At 34.1% G+C, this 26627-nt stretch overlaps 1 protein-coding gene across 5 annotated transcripts in view; it reads right to left on the bottom strand.

Moving 5' to 3' along the window:
* The window catches only part of NBEA (neurobeachin), a 650396-nt gene that overhangs the window by 439369 nt on the left and 184400 nt on the right, over positions 1–26627 (bottom strand). For 3 of the 5 annotated variants that reach the window (XM_081551834.1, XM_081551833.1, XM_081551832.1), the window contains exons 18-26: positions 20497–20605; positions 18610–18691; positions 18262–18385; positions 17218–17410; positions 14282–15298; positions 12172–12389; positions 9512–9665; positions 3386–3394; positions 863–1043 (exon numbers count right to left, since the gene is read on the bottom strand). In XM_081551834.1, the coding sequence (XP_081407960.1) occupies positions 863–1043; positions 3386–3394; positions 9512–9665; positions 12172–12389; positions 14282–15298; positions 17218–17410; positions 18262–18385; positions 18610–18691; positions 20497–20605 (2087 nt within the window). The remainder of the gene's footprint in view (positions 1–862; positions 1044–3385; positions 3395–9511; positions 9666–12171; positions 12390–14281; positions 15299–17217; positions 17411–18261; positions 18386–18609; positions 18692–20496; positions 20606–26627) is intronic. The other 2 variants (XM_081551831.1, XM_081551835.1) reach the window with 1 other exon arrangement.

The following is a 26627-nucleotide window of genomic DNA, read 5'->3' on the forward strand; positions in this document are numbered from 1 at the left end:
GGTCTCCTGTAAAGACTAAACAGTAAAATTAAATTTTGCTTTTATAAAAGCTAAAGGATATAAAAATGAATACTGCCTAAGGAATTGGTTGAATTTACTAAGAGTTTTCAGGGCTAAATTTTATTTGTAACACAAGAGAGCAGCAAAAAATCATGGCTACAGTAGCATCTACTAGCATTAAATGTTCATTCTGAAAAACAGTGAGATTGGCATAGTCAATTTTATCCTTTATCATTGTTTATAAAACTATGCCATTGGTTTTCAGACGTATTTGTGGGCCCAGGATAACTGGCCTGTGTATTCATTCACAGAAAAAAAAAAAAGAATTCATAAATGGATTTACATGAAAATTACTTCAATGAAAAATGTTATTGTCCTACTGATTTTGAAAGAGTTCAAAATATATTTGACTTCATTTCCAATTTTGTTGTTCAGTTGCTAAGTTGTGTCTGACTCTGCAACCCCATGGACTGCAGCACACCAGACTTCCCTACGCTTCCCTCTCTCCCAGAGTTTGCTCAGATTCACAGTTCATTAAGTCAGGATAGTATCTAACCATCTCAATCCTCTAGCCTCCCCTTCTCCCTTTGTCTTCAATCTTTCCCAGCATCATGGTCTTTTCCACTGAGTCAGCTCTTCACATCAGGTGGCCAAAGTGTTGGAACTTCAGATTCAAATTAGAATCCATTCAAGATTTATTCCATGAAATCTCCAATGTGATGATACTATATTTTTTTAATTTAGTAATTCTACATTACATAATCAAATTGTATCACTGATACTTTATGTCTCACAGAATATATATAAAAAAAAAATCTGTAGGTAATTATTTAACATGCACCACTATTCTTAACAGACTTACCTAGCCTTAGGCACTGTCGCATTAAACCTCCAGAAGACATGTTTTTTTCAGCTTCAATCTCACTAAAATTTAGAGAGCTGGCAAATACAAGTACATCAACCATGGCCATCAATCGGCTGAGGAAAGTTACTGCTGTTTCAGCTGACATGCCTTGTGTCACTTCAATATTTTCCAATTCCGTCTTTAAAAAAGTAGATTTAAATCTTGTTTAAAATTTGGAAATATAATACATGTACATACATACTGCAGCTTAATAGTAGTTTAGTATATTTAGTATATTTTGCAAACAAAATAAGCTATAAATCATAAAGTAATTCCATGTAGTATAACAGTTGATTATCAAGTTTATTAGCTTAGTTATGAATTATCTTCAAATAAAAAAATTATTTTTAAAATCAATGTTAGATTTAAATATCATTACTTGTAAAAACTACATTCCAAACTTAAGATTATTTCATAAAGACCATCATAAATAATCAATGTAAATATTTATACTAGTTTTGTTCTATTTTAAATTTGTTAACAAAGACATGAAGAAACTCATATTTCTTTCCTAAAATCCTCATTCTTATTTGTAAAACTATGTTAATTTTTCTTTCCTATGAATGTATGGTAATAGGAAAGAGATATAGCACTTTCATTTGATATCAAAGGGAGACAACTGTCAACTGTCCAATTAGAATATATGACAATTTCTTATCCATTTCAGAATAAATAAGTAAAAAACCACTAGGTATCTTGTATGTATAACAAAAATCTAGGGTAAAAATACTCAAAATCATTAATTCCTCTACCACTATTAATCAGTGACACTAGCAGTAAGAAGAATCAGTGGTATTTTAGATTGGCAAAGCTGTACTTTCACTAAAATATTGTCTATGCTAAAATATTGTCTATGCTAAAATATAATTTTCTGCTTTGAAAGGAAACGGTACAAAGTATTCTGTTTTGTAAGATATACAACTTTGCATCTTATAAGCAATAGCAACATTTCTTTTATTTTTCATTGTATGTTGCATAAGATTTTAATTATTTTGGTTCATTATGACTAGGCCTCATTTTCTCAGTGCCTCAAAAATAGAGAAAAGTAAGGAATACTTTATAAATAAAAAATACTTCTGTTTAAATCATCTGAAAATGGGCAAGCTAGCCATACTGATTAACTTTACTTTTTCACCAAATGATAAATTCAACTACAAAGTAAGTTTGTATTATAGGTATCTGCTCCTATTTAATGCTCCATTTGACATTATTCACACCCATCATTCTACCTAGACATATACCCACTCACATTAACAGAGAAATGTCAGCAGGAAACACATTAAAAAACAAACTCTTCAACACTTCTTGTATAAAATGTGGGTAAAAAAAATAGTAGCTGACTAGAGCAAGCACTTATGTAACTAAATGATTATAAATGGAGTATAAAAAGGAACAACCTTTATCCCTTCCATTTAACATCAAAATATTGTTAAAGCATTCCCTCTAAGAGGAGCTTGGAAATAGACAATTTTTTTTCAACTGTTGATTTTTAACATTATGCCAATTCAGCTTCTATGGCCTAAAGAAATGATTAATTTCATTAGTAGGATGTTTTTAAAAATAAAGATTTGGTATTTGCTAGCACTTCACTGATATACAGCATCATTTCATGGCATGAATTAAAAATCTGTTATAATACAATAAAGGCAAAAAATTAAATTTCATATAAAACTTCCTTTTAAAATCAAGTTATCAACGTAAGTGTTTTACAATGGAATGGAAGACCTGGACATTGCTTACGCCTATTAAGCATTCTGAAAACTTTCAAAGTATTAGAATTTTAGGATATCTATACATGGATTCTCAAAGAAATTCATCATTTTGAATTAGGAAAATTATGGGAAATCTAACTCATTTTATTAATTAATGATTTTATTTTGAAGTCTTTTGGGGTCTATAAAGTGTAAACATCAAAATATTTAATTTTAAATTAATAAATTATATAGAGACATTATAAACAGCATTATTAATCATCCATGAAATTTGTCAAACCGCTATTTTTGACTAAACAAAGTAAAATTTTAAAATAATAAGTATTCTTAACACAACTAATAACCTAAAAGGAAGTTCCCATTAATTCTAATTAAAAGCAATTTATAAGTATGATGAAATGCTATATAAACATCATAATATAGGTCTAAAAATAAAGAACATCCACATATGATTATTATTAAATCTTAATATATATTCTATCCAATTTTCTTTCAGTGGCACCAGTTAAAATCTGATGGTACATATGACTGAAATGTTATTGTTTTAATTATGACAGTTTAGTCTAAAGATTAGTGTGAATAATAAAACAGTAATTCATCAGTGCATTGAGAAAATAACCCTCCAGTGAATCTTTCAAATATACCAAAAATATGCCTAATGTTAAAGATGGTATGGAAACTCAAAATATAACCAAGTCAAAAATTTCATAAATAAGCAAAAATAAAATTTAAAACTGAAAACCTGAAAAATTACTAAAGTAATACTAACCTTAGAACCCTGGACATGCATTAGACAAAACAGACAACAGACCAAAAAAAGTACAAGAAAAGAAAATCATTAAAATTAAATGAAAATACAATGTAAAATTGAAACACAAAATAATATATTAAAAATTATATTTGATTATTTATTAAAAGCAAAAATACTCAGAAGAGATATTCATTTTATAAATTACATATGATTAAGATTAAATATCAAATAGACTTCTATTTATTTTTTCCATTAGAGTAACTTCCCAAATAATAAATATGTAAATAAAGTTCATATATTATAAATATGCAAATTCTATTTTACAAAATAAATATCTTTTCCTAAAAAATGACCAAGGAAACATTTCAATAAACAAACTGACATAATGTCTCTGTAAAAGCCCTAACTTACTATCAGTTTAAGCAGAAATGACTTAGAAAAATAAACTATACCAACGTCTTCTAAAATTTTCATTAAGGAATCATGCTATTTTGTTTTCTAAAATATTTGGAGCCCTTCTTATAGAACAAAATCTTCAGGAATTAGCAAGATAATAAAATATTTGAGTGATTCTAACTTAAAAACCACTCTCCTTTGCTAGAAAAGAACTTACTGATACACTAAACAAGACTGCATGTGAACTAAGATAATCACAGAGACTTTGTACCAAGTTTCAGAGTATTACTAAGAATTATATTCAGGATATTTAAACACACTGGATAGAATTAAGTTTCATGATAAAGTCAACAATTGTTCTTATCTTAATCTTTGATTTTTGACATTATATGTAGGTATAAATTTCTAAACACTATTTTCAAAGAGTGGGTGCTGTGCTGTGCTTAGTCACTCAGTTGTGTCCGACTCTTTGCGATCCCATGGACTGTAGCCAACCTGGCTACTCTGTCCATGGGATTCTCCAGGCAAGAATACTGGAGTGGGTAGCTATTCCTTTCTCCAAGGAATCTTCCCGACTCTGGGATCAACCCAGGTCTCTTGCACTGCAGGTGGATTCTTTGCCATTTGAGTACAGGAGAACATTTAAAAGCATTCTGAGAATAATGAAGTACAGTAAGTGTTATGAGATAAACAAAACAGAACAAAAAAATTATTAGTGGTTTTTCCAAATTTATTAGTTACATTTTCTAATAATGGTAAGAAAAGGTAAAACTAAGTCCTTATCTTTATTTTTTGCCAGAAATAGTTGCTCTTCATTCTTATGATATAAAACTATTAGGAAAGCCAGAAATATCAGTCTTTATTATTTTTCTGTAACAGAGAATGGCACTGAATGAAATTCTAAACATTCAGTATTCTGGATGGTTGACCAAAATGGTTGACCACAACCCTGAAGTGATTATGCAATTTGTAGCTGATTTACGCTCTTCGTTTATCTTCATTTTTTTCCTCCAATTCCTTGCTTTTATTCATGACCAACTTGGAACAAAGTGTAGAAAATAAGTGAGAGGATTCAACTGACTAGTGATAGAAACATTAACTTGAAAACCTCAAGTACAATAAAAAAATAATGCAGGCTAACTTGCTTCAGTTGTGTCCAACTCTTTGCAACCCAATGGACTGTAGCCCACCAGACTCCTCTGTCCTTGGGATGAACTCTCCAGGCAAGAATACTGGAGTGGGTTGCCATTTCCCCTCCAGAGGATCTTCCCAACCCAGGGATTGAACCTGTGTCTCTTATGTCTCCTGCATTGGCAGGCAGGTTCTTTGCCACTAGCGCCACCTGGGAAGCCCAAACAAAAATAATGTTCCTTCCCAAAACCAGACTGCTAAGTCACTTCAGTCCTGTCCGACTCTGTGCGACCCCATAGACGGCAGCCCACCAGGCTCCCCCGTCCCTGGGATTCTCCAGGCAAGAATACTGGAGTGGGTTGCCATTTCCTTCTCCAAAAACCAAACTAGTCTAACACGTACTAAGAGTTTTAAATTTTTTTACCTGACCATGTAAATTCAACTATTGTTCTAATTTGAAGACTTGCAACTATTTTTGTAACTTATTTTCTATGCTACATAACATTTTACATAATCTAGGTAAAACTGAAACTCTAATAATGTCCTGATTCTTCTATGAATATTAAGTTCAAGGTGGCATTATAACACAAATAATGTATATCTATACTTTTTTTCCTTCAAGTTTCCACTGAAGTATTTCTTTAAAAGTAAGATTAAGCAGCAGAATTTTTTTCATGTGATGACACTACAACAGCAATACACAAACGCTTTCCTTAGTATGAGTTATGGTATTCATATAAGGTACCAGGGCAGAAAATAGACCACCTCAATACCAATGCCATGGAGACAGCAGACAAAAAGATTACACCATTTTACTTTTGCCATCAACGTGGATCCCCCATAACAACTAACATGGCTCAAATATCCTGTTTTAAACTTCAGAATTCTACATTTGACAGGCTTGTTTTGTAAACAGGAAGATCATTCTATCATGATACAATTCTGAATAAAAAGCTCCAAAAGGAAGTAAAAGAGGGAAACATTCAGGAAGAGCCTTCTCCATCTAGTGACATTACCTAACTTAAGTGTCACGAGTCCCTGTGGGGTAAGTAAAATCAGCACTGTTAAAATGAAGAAATTAAAGCTGACATCATATCTAGTAAGTGGTAGAACCCAGGTTAAAATACAGATTTATCTTATGCTAAAATGCAAATGCCTTCAGTTAAATCCTAACTGCAAAGAAAATCGTGTATCAATCGCCATTGATTATTGGAAAACAAGCTTGTTTTTGATGAAAAGGAGTAAATTATTTGAGATACACACTTATACTGAGAAATAGAAAAGGTATCTTTCTGGGTTGAGCTTTTAATAGAGATTTATAAAGAATACTTAGCATTCTACTTACCCACTCAAAATTGCATACAATTTCAACATTAGATGTGTCAAATGCTAAAAAAATTCCATTGGTTGCATGTGAAAAAGTTACATATCTTCTAATAAAACATAATGACCACAATATTCAGTGAATTTGTTGAAATTAACTTTGATAAATGCTCATTAAGTCAAATGCAAGCTCTTATTTAATAGGAAACCTGGATTTATCTTACACTCTAACCACTAAATTTTAATGAATTTTTTATTTAATGCTTTACACTGAAACATTATACTATCGTATTTGTATTTCAGGTCCAAATGGTGTTATAAGTCAGTGGTCAGCAACCTAGGACCCACAAATCAAATATAAATAAAGTTATCGAAATACACTCACATTTACTCCTCTGTGTTATGATATATGGCTGCTTTTGCAAACAACAGCAGATTTAAATAGTCAGACAGATACTACATAGCCCCCAAAACCAAAAATGTTTATTATATGGTCATTTATCAACCACTGCATACCAACATTACTCATACTTATTCCTTAGATACATATCTGTATATAGTGTATGAGTATTTTTTAAAAACTCCACAAACCTAAACGATATCACTCAAACATTAGTTTCAAATGTCTCTATCTCTCTTCATACATCTAGGATTGAAATTCTAGGGTATCCATGACAACACTTCCCCCTTTGGTAACCTGCATATTGCCAATGTTTCCTTTTTGACTTATTCCATCCAGAATTCTCTTTCAGCTTTTTATATTAATATTTTAAATCTAATATAAAGCAAGTTAACATAACACTGTAAATCAACTACATTCCAATAAAAATTTCTTTAAAAATCTAAGTAAAAAGCTCTATGTCGTTAGATTTAATTTCTTCCTTTATTCAACCTCCTCCTTGCTCACTTTTTCCCACTATTATGTTAAAACTTTTAGCAAGAGAATTAGGCAATCAAGTAACAGAAAACATTACTAAAAATTGGCACCAACCATGTTTTCTCCCAGTAGGAAGTGGGAGGAAAAGTTCTTGATATTTCTTCTAAGGAAGCAATTCATTCAAAGAATATAAAACTAGCTATGGTGTAGAAGCAGGCACAGGTGCAATCAATTAATCGGACAAAATAGCAGAAATACAGAGACAGAGATGATGAAGAAACGTTTCTACAATAGAATGAATTCCAAAGTCTATTGAAAACAGTCTAAAGAAATAAGTACTGTAGTTTTAACTTCTGAACTATAGTAGTTATAACTGCACAGGTAATAATTTTGGAAGTCAAAATATCAGTATCTTTATTATACATTCATTATAAAATAAAAAATGAGCAAATTTGGGTAGTATATTATTTAGTTAATAATGTTTATTAACACTCTATTCATTATTTTCTCTATCTTGATGGAGATCTTCTAGTTCAGAAAACTCATAAATATTTCAAATCTATAAAACTTTTCTTATCTACTGCTAATTTTATATAGATTGTTTCTGTTCTACAGAAGATTTTAAAACAATATTATACTTTAAATTTCAATATAACTTTTTAAAGTTTCCTGATAACAATGATAATACATAAACATAAAAAAAGTATATGATGGAGAAAAATGCCAGGATGAAACATTAAGTGAGTCTTCAATGGATAGAAGAGAGACAAAAACCTCTTCCTGTCTCAATATTAGAATGTATTCTTAACATCACATGCAACTCTCAATTTACCAGAATTTGGTATAAATTACGAGAGGAAATCAGAGATTAAAGCGAAGGGATGGTATGTTACAGGATACCTGCACCCTTCACACACCATCAGCTATTTTTCTTCCTGATTCTGTTTCCTTGGTCAGCTGCTAATTTCATGAAGGCCCTAATTAGGACCGGTTCTGTTGCACTCCCTCCTGAACTAGCCTTCTTGTCTTTGGAAACTCTTGAATAAATTCATGGATGAAATAGAAATATATGTGTGAGGCAGAAGTGTGCTGAGGATGTATACACTCTTTTGCTGCTAATATTTAAGTTTCAGTGCTGCTTCAGGGATGATGACAAAGGGAGAGTGAGAAAAAGAGTCATGTAGAAAAAGCCTGTTAATGATGAAATAAAACCAGAGATCAGTTTGAAAACACTGCCTCAACAAGCAAAAGACATCCTAATCAAATGGCAAGTTTCTCTCTGGAAAGGTGATCTATTTTGGGCTTATGGATGAGTTTCCAATATGGTAGCAAGAACACAGCTATTAATATGAGAAGCATATTCTCACCCATCTGAGCAATTAGCTTTGGAGCTTGTTTTTCAAAATATGAATCAGAGATATATTTTTAAATGACAACTAAAACACTTAATTATTTTATCTACTATATGTTAAATGACACATAAATAACATAGAATGTCTTTCAACTTATGTTAATAGATTTTGATGTCTTACAAAGAAAAAGTCTATATTTTTAAAAAATAAATGCTGAACCACAAAATCATGTCAGATAAAAATTCTAAAAGATGTCATATGACTAACATAAAGTTCTTTGAGATTTTTAAAAATTATCAAATTTTTCAAGCCCAGAAGATGTTATGACATTTATAGTTTTTCTATTTGAGGGACCTAAATTTTAAGTAAGAAACACTAAGAATTCATCAGATTCTCTTTTTGAAGCAAATTACTGGCTTCAAGATTAAATCTCAGAGAACAGAAATATAAAACTACTATATATTTAAAATAATATTAAGATTAAAATAATATTTCAAGCTAATCATATGAGACTGAATATCTCAAGATGACTTTTTCCTAATTTAGATTCAAGACTCTGTTATATAATAAATACGTACTTGTATTTCAAAATTCAAGATTTTCAGAACAAGAATTTTAACAGTTTATTTTAATGTAGATTTGAAGTGATAAGCAACACAGAGAAGATAAAGTTAAACCATTTATGGTTACAGCTCTTCCTAAGGTATATTCATCAAAATTACCAGAGAAATATTTTCATAAATACACACAGCTGAAACCCAACCCTGACAATTAAAACAAGTGAGAATATATGTAATTTCAAATTACATGGTTAAACTTTTCTCAGGTGAGAAATTTTTTTAAATTAGTTTATTTATCTATTTTTTAACTTTACAATATTGTATTGGTTTTGCTATACATTGACATGAATTCGCCATGGTTGTACCTGTGTTCCCCTTCCAGAACCCCTCTCCCACCTCCCTCCCCAGTCTTGGTTAAATCCGTGTTTACAGTATAGAACACCACTGACATGCTTTGATAATGTAATTATAAAACATAACCACTAGATGGAGTCAAAGTACTTACAGTTGGTGATGTAGCAGCAGAGAGCAAAGGCAGAATTCCTCCACAAGCAATGATGATGTTGTCAACCATTTGGGAAATGAGGTGAATTGTGTTATGTACAAAAATAATATTTTCATTGCTATTGACAAAATCCATTACAGATTTTGTTGAATGGCTAAAATAGAGGAAAAACAAAACACAAACATTTATTTGGTTTAAGAATAAAAAGTTTAAAACTTATTTTTAATGTTATTTTTAATGTGAAAAATAAGAGCTAGGCAAATTTAAAATGGAGCCATTAGAAAAGAAAATAATTTTCAGCAATTGAGATGTCATATTACCAAAACCAGCATTCATCTCATCATGGATTTTTTTGTGTGTCCAAAGCATATTAACTTATTATTTTGTTTCTGCTTAAAACACTATAGTGTACTAACTCGATTCAAAGACACATGACTAGGTCAATGAATTTGGCTAAAATATTTATTTTTGCCAAAAGCTAGTTGTTTGGTACTGAAAAGCAGAGGAAGTGGATAGTTAGCTGACAAATTGTTGTATCACCAGACCGCAGCTCCAGCTTTGACCAGACATATTGAAAACCTATGCTGCTAGTCACAGAAGTTACATGATAGGGTAGTATAAATGAGTCAGTAAAAATTCAAGTACTTAGTGAATAAAAAATGGAAAAGACCTCAAAAGTCAGCAGTGCAGCTTTGCCATACAAAACATACAATACCGATTCCCAGAGAAATACACGTACTGCTTTAGTTTGATTGTCAGTCAAGAATATGAACTATTCTCTAACAGGAAAAATTTTACTCCATGATCAAATTTAAGTCAATGATTCTAACCTTTTTAGAATTGCAAAACATCATCTATTGTATCTTAGATCTCAGGATGTTTTCTCATGTCCTAAAAACTAAAGTGCTATCTATCTTTTAAACTTTTTAAAAAATTTGTTAAATTACACAAAATTATTTCTGGGTAATTTTATGAGAGTCCATGAAATAAAGCACAGAAAGACACACATAGTATGTTAAGAGAAGGAAAGTTGAGTATCACTCACTCAGCGGCTACTAACATGTAACAGGCAGTAAATTATACAGTTTCTGTCCACACATTATACTCATGTTAATAGTAATGTATTTCATGGTATTCCAGTCTCCTTATTCACCATCCCCCTAGGTAACTTAGCATGTAACATTAACAATGGAAAGACCATTGTTTCTATCACATAAGTAGACTAAGGACAAACACCAAATAAAATCAGAACAAAAAACTGTCTATGGCAGATGCTGGTTACTTCCATAAAGTTATTTCTTTTTCCCTCCTAATGTGATCTAGATTTTGTTCTATTGCTGAGCTACATCAGCTACAGAAAAGATTGGCTTCACCAAAGCTACTGGGTTTGTGAGTAGTATTGCCTTGTGGAGGCCAGTCATTATAATCCCATTCCTGTCTGCTGGTAATCGACTTAGAGAAAGCATATGATCCAGCTGACACATGAGATATCAATAGGGAATTTCATGAGGCGCTTCACTTAGAAAAAGTAGAAGAACAGAATAGGAGGATGTGGAGGAGAAGAAAAGCGAGGGAGAGAGGAAAGGAGGAAAAAAGACACAAGGAAGAAGAGGAAGGAAGAATGGGGTGAGGGCAGCAGCAGAAGAGTCCTGCCTTCTGGTTGAGGGAAGTTTCCTAGGTTGAACTGATTTTGGGAGCTGAAGTAACCACCTTGAATCTTAGAAGGATAACCAAGAAAAGCAAAGGAAGTTATTTGCATGTTTAGAATATCGTGCCACTGATTTTTTCAATCACTGATGGTAGGGCATTGATATGTACAGCCATCAGCTTCCTAATTTATCTGCATGAATATATGACACTCTCAAAACTGATTAATTTGTTGCATATGTGCTATTACAAAAAAAAATTGGAAGTGAGGCAAGGTAATTTTAACATTCATGTAGGCTTTGTTTTCTTTTTTAGAATTTATTCAATTTATTTAAACTGAAAAACATAAAACAATTGAACTGCTTTTTTAATGTTGTTTTCTTTAAATGATTATATCTGAAACGATGTCCACTTACCACTTAAACAGTACAAGCTCTAAAAATGTGATAAGTGATTTTAAAATTTTAGCTGCTGCTGCTGCTGCTGAGTCGCGTCAGTCGTGTCCGACTGTGCGACCCCACAGATGGAAGCCAACCAGGCTCCTCCGTCCATGGGGTTTCCCAGGCAAGAGTACTGGAGTGGGGTGCCACTGCCTTCTCTTAAAATTTTAGCACTATCTGTTAAATCTTATTACCAAGAATAAATGCAGTGTTTGACATTAATTTTAACATTAAAAGATAAAAATGTAGAAATTTATCTGAACCAGTACTGAACCTTTTTGTTTGTTTGTTTTACTCTCTTTAGTATATAGAATAGGCGATACCAGATTTCAAAGTTTTGCTTTTTAATTAATTTAAGTCTAAATTCTTGATTAGTTTTTAATGTGAACCACCCCAGGTCATGACTCTTATGAGAATATTTATGTTTCTACAGAAACTTCAATGTTCTTTTTAATACATTTGTGAGATTTTTAATGATATAATTTAGTTACTAAGCAGGTGATTCCACTAATCTAAAATAGTCATTTTTTTCCACTGAAAGTAGTCTTATTTATAGAAAAGAAATATTTCTACCTCCTCCAAACATGTACATCTGTTTCTAATGCAAACAGCAAATCAGTGAGAAGTCGCTGGTGCATTGGAGACCATTTAAATTCAGGAATACGGAACATCGTAGTGCGTGGGCCTGGGCTGAACTGGCGCCGCTGTTCCTCCGTCATAGGCATTCCTCGAAATCCTAAATCAACTCGGAGATCTCTGTCTTGTTGTGTGACAGACCGACCCTGAACAGCCTAGAGATGGAAAAGATGGACTTTTGTATAGTGCAAAAGAAATGTCTGACTTAAAAATGAAAACAGTTAAGTACAGTTAAGTGAGCAAAGCTTTTGCATATGACTTTAATAGGTTAGTATACTTGCATTTATCATTCACCTGGTGATTGCCTGCACAGGAGCTTTTCTGACAAGAAAAGGATACTATTATTATTTTTATTCTATTATGTTTCAGAAACTAGGCAAGGCAATCCAATACTTCAGTTTAACATCAAAGTTCACGCTGAAAACCAGGTCCTCGTTAGCCCTCTTCGAGTCTTTACATTAGACCACATTCCTTTTTCATGAAAGTAAGCAAATATTCAAAGTGAAAAATACTGGATATATGTCATCAACTAATTATAATCAGAAACACAAGATTAAAAGAAATATTTAGTTGAACAGATTCAAGTTAACTTCCAAAGTGTATTTCACTTACAATATTTTGATTGAGAAAAATAAATGCCTTTTATAATTTAGAAAGCCAGACAAAGGTCTGTGAACTCTAAGTGAAAGCCAGGCAAGCCTAGTATTATTAAGCTCAGTAAACAATGTACCATGGTCCTTTATTTTAAACTTGGGCTTAATTTAGCATTTTCATCCCTCTGCTAATTATCACGGTAGCACAACTGCCACAAAAATGGAAACTGGTAGTATTTAATAGAAAATAAATAAAAATACCTTTTCCACATACTGACTATATTTTCAAAGATTCTTATTTGAGTACAAAGACACTAGTGAGGTACAGTTTACTCTCTCTAACGACGCTAATGACACATGCTAAATTATTCTTTGATGATATTAAAAGGTGAATGGGAAACCCAGGCAACAGCAACAAAAAACAAGACACTAAGGGTAAAAGTTTCTTCAGCTCTTAAACATAAGGTATTATTTAGTGGTAAGTATATACTCAAAGCTCAACAATTAAAATTCATATCAGAAAACATCTGTTTCTAGCTTTAGTATGCTGAGGCCCAACTGCAGCACTAACATTTCCTCACTACCAAGCCTGAGAGTCTTTAATTTTCTCATACAAATCCCCATGCATGTGGCTATAAGGAAAACTCGCACTGCTAACAATTGCAAATTTTCTCAGCCATGTTGCCTACCTCACAGGGTTGCTGTGAGGATTAAATCTGAAAACATATGGCCCAGTGCCTGGAACACTGTAGTGAAGTGAAAGTCACTCAGTCGTGTCCAACTCTCTGTGACCCCATGGACTGTAGTCCGTGGAATTCTCCAGGCCAGAATACTAGAGTGGGTAGCCTTTCCCTTCTCCAGGGGATCTTCCCAATCCAGGATTCAAACCAGGTCCCCCACACTGCAGGCTAATTCTTTACCTGCTGAGTCACAAGGGAAGCCCAGAACATAGTAGGCACTTGATAAATAACAGTTCCCTTTTCCCTTTCCTGTTCATTTCATTGATCAGTTCAATATGGGCTCCAAGTCCTCTTCTCTATAATACACAGAACATGGTTGGGCATGAAGCTCAAAAGGTTAAAATTAATCAAGTATTCAGAATGAAGATATTGAGTACAAATGTGTAAATGTAGTCACAGAGCCAGAAAATATTCAAACTAGTAGAGACCTTAAAGGTCATGTTTCAATCTGGCCCAAGCTCTTGCACTGTATGAGAAAATTCAGGCCCAGAGAGGTTGAGCAAAGTTACACACACACAATGTGGTAGAGGTGGATATATGATTCAGATATTTTGAATTTATTTTATATGTAAAACCACACCACTCAATTCCATAAATTATTATTCTACCATAATTAAGTATAAACACGGTGTGACTGGTAAGAAATTACTCTGCTTCGGTACTAACAACTCTGTATGTCTTCAATGCATTTTGAGCACATGAAGGGTAACTTACTTGCGTCGTGGCGGTGGTCTGGATTTTACGGATTTCCTTTCCTGACTCTTTGCCATCATCAGATCTCTCAGTGTCTGAAATTATACTTCCTGCATCAACATTTGGTACAATTTTGCTACCAGAAGATTCTGGTTCCAGCGTTGTAGCGGTCATTTCAGCATATTCTAATCCTTTAGATGATGATGCTAAGTCTCTCTCAGAAATACTGCTCATTCCATCTGAAGTTGTATGGATTTTGAACTCTTTTTCTTCTATTATACTTGATGTACAAGTCAAGTCTACACTACCAGTCATGTGAGCAAGCAATCCAAGATCATCACCAACACCAAGATGTACTTGAGTTTCCTGAATATTTGGAATAATGTGATTGCTAGATAGTTCAGGAAGGAGTTTATCCTCCTGCTTGGGTATTTTATCAAAGAGAAATGATGTGCTACTGTTGGGAAGTTCATCCTTCTCATCTGCTAATGTTATCAATGGACCATTATCCTTTTCTTCATTTTTTTTAATAATACCAACAGTTCCATGTACATTGTTCTGGAGTTTCTCAACAGCAGCACTATACACATTATCCAACAAAGACTCAACCTCCACAAGAGCACCATTCTCTCCACCTACTAAAGTCTCTGGTGATAAATCCATGTCATCAAGCTTTACTTCTGTTGCTTCCACTTTCTCTGCTTTTATGTCAACTAAAAGATCATGTACCTCCACGTGCACACCACTTCCTGGTCTATCTGAATTTCCAAGAATATCATCGGGCACTTTTGTTGACATGAGCAAGTCTCTAGTGTCTGTGCTGACAGGGTAATCTGTCTCACTTTCTGGGCTCTGGCTTTGTGAGAGGTCCTCTATCTCTCGAATTTCCATTCCACCTTTTGCTCCTGTTGTCTGTGATGAGAGACCAGAGATGGTGCTCACATTTCCCTTCTTTCCTTTTTTAATGTTTTCCTCCTCTTGCCTCTGATATTCTTCATACATTTTGGCTAGGTACTCCTTATGTGCTTCATAAGTCACCTAGAAATGGGTAAAGAAAACATTTAAAGGCATTTTTGTACATGTTAAAAAGAAAAAAAATGATATAAACTTATGATAATAACAAAAATGGTATCAATAATTTTAGGGTATCAAACATAGTACATATTAGTAACCCTAAGGCAGATGCTTAACTTCATCAAGTAATTAGAATATCATCAAAATAGTCATATATGATTTATTACATTATTTGTCCACACACAGGTAAACTAGCATGAAAGATTTAAATAAAATAATATCTTTCTTTTAAGTGAAGTATTTCAATGTTACCCCAGTTAATATGCCAGCTGAACTCCTTCATATTTCATTTATTTGAGCTAAAACAGAATTGGCTAATAATACACAATATCCAAAATACCCTGGTGCGTGTGTACGTGTGAGTGTGTGTGTGTTTTAGTCACTGAGTCATGTCCGACTCTTCGCAGCCTCATGGACTATAGCTCGCCAGGTTCCTCTGTTCATGGGATTTCCCAGGCAAGAACACTGGAGTGGGTTGCCATTTCCTTCTCCAGGGGATCTTCCCCACCCAGGGACTGAACCCAGGTCTCCTTCACGGCAGGTAGATTCTTTACTGTCTGAGCCATCAGGGAACCCCCAAAGTACTATTACTATGTCAGTATTCACCGTATATTAAAAAAAAAAAGTGTGTCTATTGCAACAAGTGAGGTAAAAAAATAACACATATTTATAAATATATAGTTATAAAATGTTAAAACATTGCATTTTTATCTTTATATAGGCTACTTTAACTTGTTACTTTATGTAGTCTTGTTAAGGAATAATCAATACACAGTGTAGCTGGAAAGAATATATATTTCTCACAGAAAGACTTGCAATGAGTTTCCCTATAAAATACTGTTATCAAACTTATTAATGCAATGATGAAAATGAGGTGCTGATAATATTATACAGTATAAATTTATAACAGAAATAAAGGTCTTTAAAATTTTTAATGTTTAAAATCCTGTAGACACATATGATATTAATTTATATTTAAAATGACAGTATAATAGAATTTAAGGTTGAGATCTTGCTTTGAGGATTACCTTAATATAAAACCCCTTTATTTTACAGAAAAAAATCAAGTCCCCAAAGTAGGGCTTAGCAAACTATGGCCCATGGATCAAATCTGCTTATTTCCTGTTTGGAATACAACCATGTTCAATCTTTACATATTGTCTATGGTTATTTTCACAATGCATGACAGAGTTGAGTAGTTGCATCAGAGGATGCACAGCCAACAAAGTCTAATAACCATTGTGCAAAAGGATTAAATGAGTTTCCTAATGCCACAAAATTGAACTGTGGCAGAGATTGGATCAAAAGCCAACTTCTGACACCTATGCTTTTCTTATGACACCACCACATGATGAGAAATCTTAACTGAACTTCTGTACTCTAATATGTACATATTCTAAATTTTAATTCACTACTTCCTTTTCCCCTAAATCAGACAATATTTAAAATATAAACAAACATTGATTCTTAGGATTAAAAATAAAGATAATGCAATTAAGAACAACATTAAACTTAAGTACTTTAAATGTACTTATTATTCACTTAGAAATAAACACAATTTCCAATTACTTTAGAAAGGCTTAGTAAGTATATATCAGATTCTATTTCATGAAACATTCTTATAGACTCAGTACAGATGTTTGAGTTAAAAGACTCAGACATAAGTTCCCAGATATCCTATAAAACATATATGGGGGTCACATCTAGAGTGTAAAATTTAATTATAATAGGACCCCTAAAATACAGAAAAAAACAGAAAGAAAATTGTGATAAAGGAATTGGCCATAATGCAAGACGCCCACAAGATGGCGCTAAGAGAGTCTTTACAGACATTTACTACACAGCTGAAACCCTGGTGATGTAAATGTTAAATCACTTGTTACCTTGGAATGGGCTATTGAGAGTGTATCCACCCAGACTCTCCAGCCTCCCCATTCATATTTTATGGCATGATACAAAAGAATCCGGAAGATATTGTAGACCATCTCTGTGATCTTCTGTTCCTCAGAATTTTTAGGATTGATATAGCCAAGAGAAAACATCCAATCCTGCCATACTGAACACTGCAGTAAGCATCTTGTGGGGAGCGGGGGGAAAAACTCATTAAAAATTCTTAAATTATATTAGAATTTACTATTTGAGATGAATAGTGAAAATATGATCTGACTTAGGTAAATCAAGGTATAAAGTTATTCTTCACATTTAATATTCTAACCTGGAATGACTTTCTCCATTTTTCTACCTAGATAAATCCATATAATAACTTAAAATTGCCTTCCCAACTCTTACAGTTAGATTAGTTATTGTTTCCCTACTCCTTCATCACATGTAGCACTCACAATGCACTTAACACATTATAAATTAATCGTCACTTCACTGTTACCTTTCCCACTAAACTGTACCAAATAAGATGTACACCAAGACAACCTGTGCAGCACAGTGCTTTATATATGGCAGACATTCAATCAATATTTGTTAAATTTAAGACTCATGCAGCAACCATGGTTTCAAACTGTACCCCATGTCCTAGCCAACCAGTTTAAAAATACATGACAATAATCAGTTATCAGATCACCTTAAGAAAAGCATAGATGATCTGAGCAAATCCAACACAATTTCATTTAATGTACTGTTGGTGGTAGACAATGATCAGGAAAAGGAATTGTACATTTTAAATAAGGGTTTCGGGGTATGTATATTCATATAGACAATTAAAATATATTACCCATAAAGTTAAATATAATTATATAAAAATAAATAAAAGTATGCAGACTACATCAAAGAAACATAAATGCCTTTTCTAATGATTAAAAGTATTAGCGGTATAGGATATGTAAATTTTTTTCTTTGCAAGAGACTGAAAAAAATGGAGAGAAAATAAGATTAGTTATGGGATAAAGCTTTGTTATACTATTCAAACTACTCACCTTCTATTTTCTCGGCTGTTACTGAAAAGTTTTATCATATCAGATAAAAATAAACGACGAACTTCCATGAGTTCTGCACTTGGTGTAGAGTTTTTCAACAAAGTTGCCACCACTTTAAGAATCACTGCAAACAAATATAAGTTACAGTAAAGATTTATAACTGCATCATATTTTCTGCTCAAATAGTATTTAGTTATTTACAAGTAAATGCTTAGCATGATGGTAGGTGAATTGTAAATGTAAGTTAAACTATAAATGCCATACAGACTCAGGTGGTTAGGAAATGTTTTGATTTAGTTTCACATGTTACTATGTTACTACTGCATTAAAGAATTGCTCTTTGCTCACTTGGATTCTGAATTTTCACTGTAGAATCTGGCTCTGGATGTGGTTTGTGTACAACTTGAGTACATACTTGTTCTGTCAAAATCTGAAAGACAAAGAATTTGAATTTCATTTAGAAAATAAATCCATACAAAGATTATACAAATTATACAAAGAATCTGCAAAAAATGTCTATTTGTTCAAATCAAAAGAAATACATCTTTTAAAGGGTCTTCCAGTAAATTCCACACACTTCTAAACTCTTTTAACTCTACAGTCTTCAAATTTTGTTTGTTACAGATAAAGACAAAACTAAAGCCAGTATCTAGAGAAGGAAAGATTCATTAGGAATTCCAAGAACGAATTCTGTTTAAAATAACTTTTCAGTGCACATCTTTAAAACATTTAAATTGGGGACAGTAAACATTTGACTGTTCTTTTGTTATTAAAAAAAAAAAAAACTTAGAAAATCAGTAAATAAGAAAATAATGTCTGAGCCTGGATCCCAACTTCAAATGAAGAACGATAAAGAAAAAATCTTCGTAAAAAATGTGGCTCATTGTCATTAACCAATGAGGTTTTGTTTGTTTGTTTGTTTCTGTTTTCACTTATTTATTTATCTTTGGCTGCGCTGGGTGTTTGTTGCTGCATGGGGGCTTCCTCTAGGTGTGTAAGCAGGGGCTCCTCTTCATTGTGGTGTGTGGGCTTCTCATTCCAGTGCTTCCTTTGTTACAGTCCATGGGCTCTAGGTGTCCAGACTTCAGGAGTTGCAGCACATGGGCCCTAGATTGCAGGCTCAGTAGCTGCGGGGCATGGGCTTAGTTACTCCAAGGCATGTGGGATCTTCTAGGACCAGGGATTGAACCCATGTCCCTGGCATTGTAAGGCGATTCGTAACCACTGGACCACCAGGGAAGTCCCCCAGTGAGTTTGTTTGTTAAACCTCTGTCAAGTAACAAGAAATGACCAAAGTTGACCATATAAAGGAAAGATAGAATTCTAAAACATTTACTGACTTTTCTACTAACGCCTAGGCTCTATGAGTGCAGGATGCCTATATATCGTTTTCACTGCTACATTCCTAGCAATTAGCAAAGTGCCTAACACACTGCCCATAGTCAATAAGTATCTGTCACAGTGAAGAATGGATAATCATATATAAAATAAGGATATAAGATTTTTCACTGTATTTTAGGCTATACCCTGTATTTATATCTTTTCTTGCATATATTAAAAAACCCAATGAGATTATATTTAATAATGATATCACTTTATATTATGATTTAATTTCATGACTTACATTAACACTGAGTTTTGAATGAAACTTTTTAAATAGTTAAACCTAAAGTAAGATAGAAAACTTTGAGAAAACTATACAAGTTACTTGAGAGCTTAGTTATACATAGCTACTTATAAAAGTTGGGGATGGAGAGTAAAATAATCAAGAGACAGGACTGGCCCTTTCAGATCAGAAAAAGATCATGACATCCAGCAGTGGCATTTTTCTTACATTTCTGCTCAGACTTAAAAAAAAAAAACAAAAAAGAAGATAGGACATTTACTTAAGTGTACTATAAATGCATATCAAAAAGGTACTGACTAAAAATTAAAAATAACCTACTGTTATTAAAATAATAAATATAGGGCACAAGCATCCCTCTCTTCACTTCCATACATTTATTGAAACAAACACTTGTTTAAATACTCAAAGAAAAGGCCTAGGTGCAACATAGGAAGACTAGCAAATAATTGTACATGGATGTGTTTTAAAACAAAATTTTAAAAATGTAACTATGCATTTATTATTTTTTCTACCTTTTTAGATTAAATGACCAACTACTGTTTCACTCACATAGAGAGTTTCCACTGCATACATTTAAAATTCTCATCAACACATTTAAAAAATTTTACCTCATAAAGTGTGTTGTATGTGGTGACAGTCACAGTGTTTGTATGCAACATCAGCCTTTCTCCAAGAAGAGTGAAAAGGCTGTGGGTATGCATGATTTCAACTTTTCTCCTGGAGAAAAAGGGGGAAAAACATAATACTATTAAAAACACTGGATTTTCTAACCATATGACTTTTAGGATAAGTAGTAAAAATCCATAAGCAGATACAGAATTACAGAAGTAGTTATGTTTACTAACTTTCATCTTCTAAAATAAATGACAGTTTATAGCATAGCTGCCTTCTAAATTATGAAGACTACTATTTAAACACTTCTCAAAACATCTGCACAAACTGAAATGTTAAGTATACAAATTACAAAATATTGTATAAATGTTGACAGCTGTAATTTTCAAATTTCTATTAACTGTTTAGGAGTTATTTTAATTATGCTAAATTACTGGTTTCCCTTAACACACAGAGCACAAATTTTTCAAAACCTTTCTGTCCAAAATCTATGAAATAATCTATGTAAAACTTTAATAACAAAAATTTTAAATTGTGATTAAAAATGAATACAAAGCAAAGTATTTTGACAGAAGTAAAGGGAACTCATTACTGCTTGTATTTGTGGCTCATTTAACTGCTCCCCCAACAAACCCATACCTAGAATTTTTGTTGTTGCTCAGTGGCTAAGTTGTGTCCAACTCTTTGCAACCCCATGGACTGCAGCACAGCTCTATTAAAGACATCCTTGGCTTGAGCCCAAGGAATGACTACTCACCTCTCATTCACATCACTTTCTTACAGGTCTGGATCTGGATCTTCTTGGCTCTCAACCCTCAGTATTTCATTTCTTGCAGTATTTCATTTCTTGCATTGATTTTCCTTGTTGTTTGGATTTGGCAACTATGACATAAACTGACTAGATAATCACCAAACTTTTGTTCCTTTTTTCCTGAGCCCATAGCTGTACTGTAATTCTAGCCTCTACTGCAGCTAGGTGTGGCCACTAAACTGAGTTCTAGTCCATGGAATTTGAGCAGAAAGTTTATGGGTCATTTTTAGGTCTAGTCCACAGAAAAAACTCTGTTTTAGGAGCAACACAGAAGCTTTATGATAAAGATGAAGAGGTACCAGATGAAAGGAGAATCACTTGAAGAAATCACCTATTGAGGATACCCACTTGGCTCTTAAGTGAATGAAAAAGAAACTACTAGTGTGGTAAGTTACTAAAACTTCACTATCTGTAACAGGAGCTTTCGTCATCTTAATTAATATAGAAATCAAATAATGAACCATTTATCTGGACACCACTCACCTGGAAATCCTCTCTTCCATTATCAGCCTTCTAACTTCACAATGCACAACAAAAGAGGCAGGACAGCTGTTCTCCCTCACCCAATCCTCCTCAGCCCAGAAGGGGAAACAGCAGAATTACCTAACCCAAGAGGCAGCTAGGACAAGTGTCTAAAGACTATGTTTGCAAAACAAATAAGACTGGGAAGTCAAATGGTTATATATATATATCAGGACAAATGGATATTTCAGGATTGCCAAGGGGGAGACTTTGGTCTCTTCCAACTCAAGCCACATCTAAGGAAAGGCAGTTTGCCACTTTCATTCATCCCCAGGCAGGAAAACACAAATGCCAATATATATCCCTTGATATATCTTTCTGATACACAGAACTGGTTAAATTAGGCTATCTGAAATTTAGGGCAATCTCTTAACTATGACACTACAATTTCAACTACTAAAGAAATGCATGCTCTCTTGATTATCTCCTAGAGTGTAAATGTTTATACAAGAGCTTTAATTCCAGCTCTTGGGGGGACTTGAAGAATATTGTGTTTACACCAGGGAAGAGATGAGGCAGCTTCCTCTTGCGGTATCCTTTAAAACAATGCTCACGAATAAATGCTGCTTCACAGCAGTCACGATAAAGCTAAAAATGGCATTCATCATTTCAGGCACAAAGTGGGTACACTGCCCTATAAATCACATAATTTTTTTTCCTACAGGACATCTAATGAAAGACCCAACCCTATGCATTCAGTTCTAACTGTTGCTCCCTGACCTGCATACAGGACATGGAACAACAGACTGGTTCCAAATAGGAAAAGGAGTACGTCAAGGCTGTATATTGTCACCCTGCTTATTTAACTTATATGCAGAGTACATCATGAGAAATGCTGGGCTGGAAGAAACACAAGCTGGAATAAAGATTGCCGGGAGAAATATCAATAACCTCAGATATGCAGATGACACCACCCTTATGGCAGAAAGTGAAGAAGAACTAAAGAGCCTCTTGATGAAAGTGAAAGAGGAGAGTGAAAAAGTTGGCTTAAAGCTCAACGTTCAGAACACTAAGATCGTGGCATCTGGTCCCATCACTTCATGGGAAATAGATGGGGAAACAGTGGAAACAGTGTCAGACTTTATTTTTTTGGGGCTCCAAAATCACTGCTGATGGTGATTGCAGCCATGAAATTAAAAGACACTTACTCCTTGGAAGGAAGGTTATGACCAACCTAGATAGCATATTTAAAAGCAGAGACATTACTTTGCCAACAAAAGTCCATCTAGTCAAGGCTATGGTTTTTCCAGTGGTCACGTATGGATGTGAGAGTTGGATGGTAAAGAAAGCTGAGCGCCACAGAATTGATGCTTTTGAACCGTGGTGTTGGAGAAGACTCTTGAGAGTCCCTTGGACTGCAAGGAGATCCAATCAATCCATCCTAAAAGAGATCAATCCTGGGTGTTCATTAGAAGGACTGATGTTGAAGCTGAAACTCCAATACTTTGGCCACCTCATGCAAAGAGTTGACTCATTGGAAAAGACTCTAATGCTGGGTAGGATTGGGGGCGGGAGGAGAAGGGGATGACAGAGGATGAGATGGTTGGATGGCATCACCGACTCGATGGACATGGGTTTGGATAGACTCTGGGAGTTGGTGATGGACAGAGAGGCCTGGCGTGCTGCAGTTCATGGGGTCGCAAAGAGTTGGACACGACTGAGCAACTGAACTGAACTGAACTGAACTGATGCATTCAGTTCAGAAAGGCTTTACTAGGGTATATATTCGGGGAACTCACATCTTAAACCTGCTTAACTTTAAGACGGAAACAGACTTCAGGTTGTATGTTACATGCTACATTTTTTAAGAAATTAGAAACCCTTCTTGAAATGTGACTGGAGAACTTTACATTCCCATCAGTAATGCATGAGGATAGTGTTGTGGTTCTGCTTTTATTCAAACCAAATTATCTTATATTTTTCATTGTGATTTCTTTTTATACCCAGGGGTTATTTAGAAGTGTGCTATTTACTTCATCTAGCAATTTCACAAACCTTGTGATGAAAGCATTTTCTTATGGTGAAATCTAGTCTCTTAGCAAGTTTCAAATATACAATACAGTATTGTTAACTATAGTCACCATACTGTACACTTCATCCCCAGACCTCATTTATCTTACAACTGGAAGCTTGTACCTTTTGACCTCATCCACTCATTTCTCCTAGTCTCTACCCTGCAGGCTGTGGGAAGCCCCCATCTGTTCTCAATTTCTATGAGTTTGGTTTCTACAGATTCCACATACAAGTGAGATAACAGAGTATTTGCCTTTCTCTGTCTGACTTATTTCATTTATATAGCGCCCTCAAGATCCATCCAAGGTGTGCCATATAACAGGACTGCCTTATTTTTATGCCTGGGTAATATTCCATTTTATACATAAAAAACAGAAAAATATACAACCTAAGTGTCCACATTTTCTTTATCTATTCATCCATAGATGAACACTTAGGTTGTTTCCATGTCCTATTTGTAAATAATATTGTAATGAAAATGACGGTACAGAAATCTCTTTGAGATTCCGATGTTAATCCCATTGGATATAGATTCCCAGAAGTGACATCACTGGATATGGCACTTCTACTTTTAATTTTTTGAAGAATCTCCATAAGGTTTTCCATAGTGCATGCATAGATTTATATTCACACCAACAGTGCACATGGATTGTTTTCTTTGCATCTCTTACCTTTTTGATAACAGTCATTCTAATAGGTATGGCTTAGATTTGCATTAGGGATATTGAGCACATTTTCATGTACCTGTTGCATGTCTTCCTTGGAAAAATGTCTACGCACACCTTCTATTTCTAAATACGGTTGTTTGTTAGCTCCTAAGTTTATGAAGTCTTTATATATTTTATGTATTAATATCTTATCAATGATATGATTTGCAAATATTTCTCCCATGCAGTAGATTTCTTTCTCATATTGTTGATTTTTCTTTGCTGGGCAGAAATTTTTTAGATTGATACAATTGTTTAGTTTTGCTTTTGTTGTCAAATCCATAAAACCACTGCCAAGACTGATGTCAAGGAGCTTACCTCCTATGTTTTCTGGTGTAATGTTCAAGTCCTTAATCCATTTTGAGTTAATTTTTACTTTTCATTTTGAGTTAATTTTATCTAATTCGTAAGACAGAATTCCAGTTTCATCCTTTGGCATTTGGTTGTCCAATTTTCACAAACCTCCATGCATAGTTCATCAGGTACTCTGTCTATCAGATCTAGTCCCATAAATCTATTTCTCACTTCCACTGTATAATCATAAGGGATTTGATTTAGGTCATACCTGAATGGTCTAGTGGTTATCCCCACTTTCTTCAATTTAAGTCTGAATTTGGCAATAAGGAGTTCATGATCTGAGCCACAGTCAGCTCCCAGTCATGTTTTTGCTGACTATATACAGCTTCTCCATTTTTGGCTGCAAAGAATATAATCAATCTGATTTTGGTGTTGGCCATCTGGTGAAGTCCATGTGTAGAGTCTTCTCTTGTATTGTTGGAAGAGGGTGTTGATCAAGACCACCCCCAAGAAAAAGAAATGCAAAAAAGCAAAATGGCTGTCTGAGGAGGCCTTACAAATAGCTGTGAAAAGAGAAGTGAAAAGCAAAGAAGAAAAGGAAAGATACATCCATTTGAATGTAGAGTTTCAACGAATAGCAAGGAGAGATAAGAAAGCCCTCCTCAGTGACCAGTGCAAAGAAATAGAGGAAAACAATAGAATGGGAAAGACTATAGAGATCGCTTCAAGAAAATTAGAGATACCAAGGGAACATTTCATGCAAAGATGGGCTCAATAAAGGACAGAAATGGTAGGGACCTAACAGAAGCAGAAGATATTAAGACGAGGTGGCAAGAATACACAGAAGAACTGTACAAAAAAGATCTTCACGACCCAGATAATCACGATGGTGTGATCACTCACACTCACCTAGAGCCAGACATCCTGGAATGCGAAGTCAAGTGGGCCTTAGGGACCATCACTACGAACAAAGCTAGTGGACGTGATGGAATTCCAGTTGAGCTATTTCAAATCCTAAAAGATGATGCTGTGAAAGTGCCGCACTCAATATGTCAGCAAATTTGGAAAACAGCAGTGGCCACAGGTCTGGAAATGGTCAGTTTTCATTCCAATCCCAAAGAAAGGCAATGCCAAAGAATGCTCAAACTACTGCACAATTGCACTCATCTCACACGCTAGTAAAGTAATGCTCAAAATTCTCCAAGCCAGGCTTCAGCAATATTTGAACCATGAACTTCCAGATGTTCAAGCTGGTTTCAGAAAAGGCAGAGGAACCAGAGATCAAATTGCCAACATCCGCTGTATCATTGAGAAAACAAGAGAGTTCCAGAAAAACCTCTATTTCTGCTTTATTGACTATGCCAAAGCCTTTGATTGTGTGGGTCACAACAAACTGTGGAAAATTCTGAAAGAGAAGGGAATACCAGATCACCTGACCTGCCTCTTGAAAAATCTGTATGGAGGTCAGGAAGCAACAGTTAGAAGTGGATATGGAACAACAGACTGGTTCCAAATAGGAAAAGGAGTACGTCAAGGCTGTATATTGTCACCCTGCTTATTTAACTTATATGCAGAGTACATCATGAGAAACGCTGGGCTGGAAGAAACACAAGCTGGAATCAAGATTGCCGGGAGAAATATCAATAACCTCAGATATGCAGATGACACCACCCTTACGGCAGAAAGCGAAGAAGAACTAAAGAGCCTCTTGATGAAAGTGAAAGAGGAGAGTGAAAAAGTTGGCTTAAAGCTCAACGTTCAGAAAACTAAGATCGTG

The sequence above is a fragment of the Giraffa tippelskirchi genome, chromosome 12, assembly GCF_054371585.1.
Source record: "Giraffa tippelskirchi isolate mGirTip1 chromosome 12, T2T-mGirTip1v1.2.pri, whole genome shotgun sequence".
NCBI classification, from domain to species: domain Eukaryota; kingdom Metazoa; phylum Chordata; class Mammalia; order Artiodactyla; family Giraffidae; genus Giraffa; species Giraffa tippelskirchi.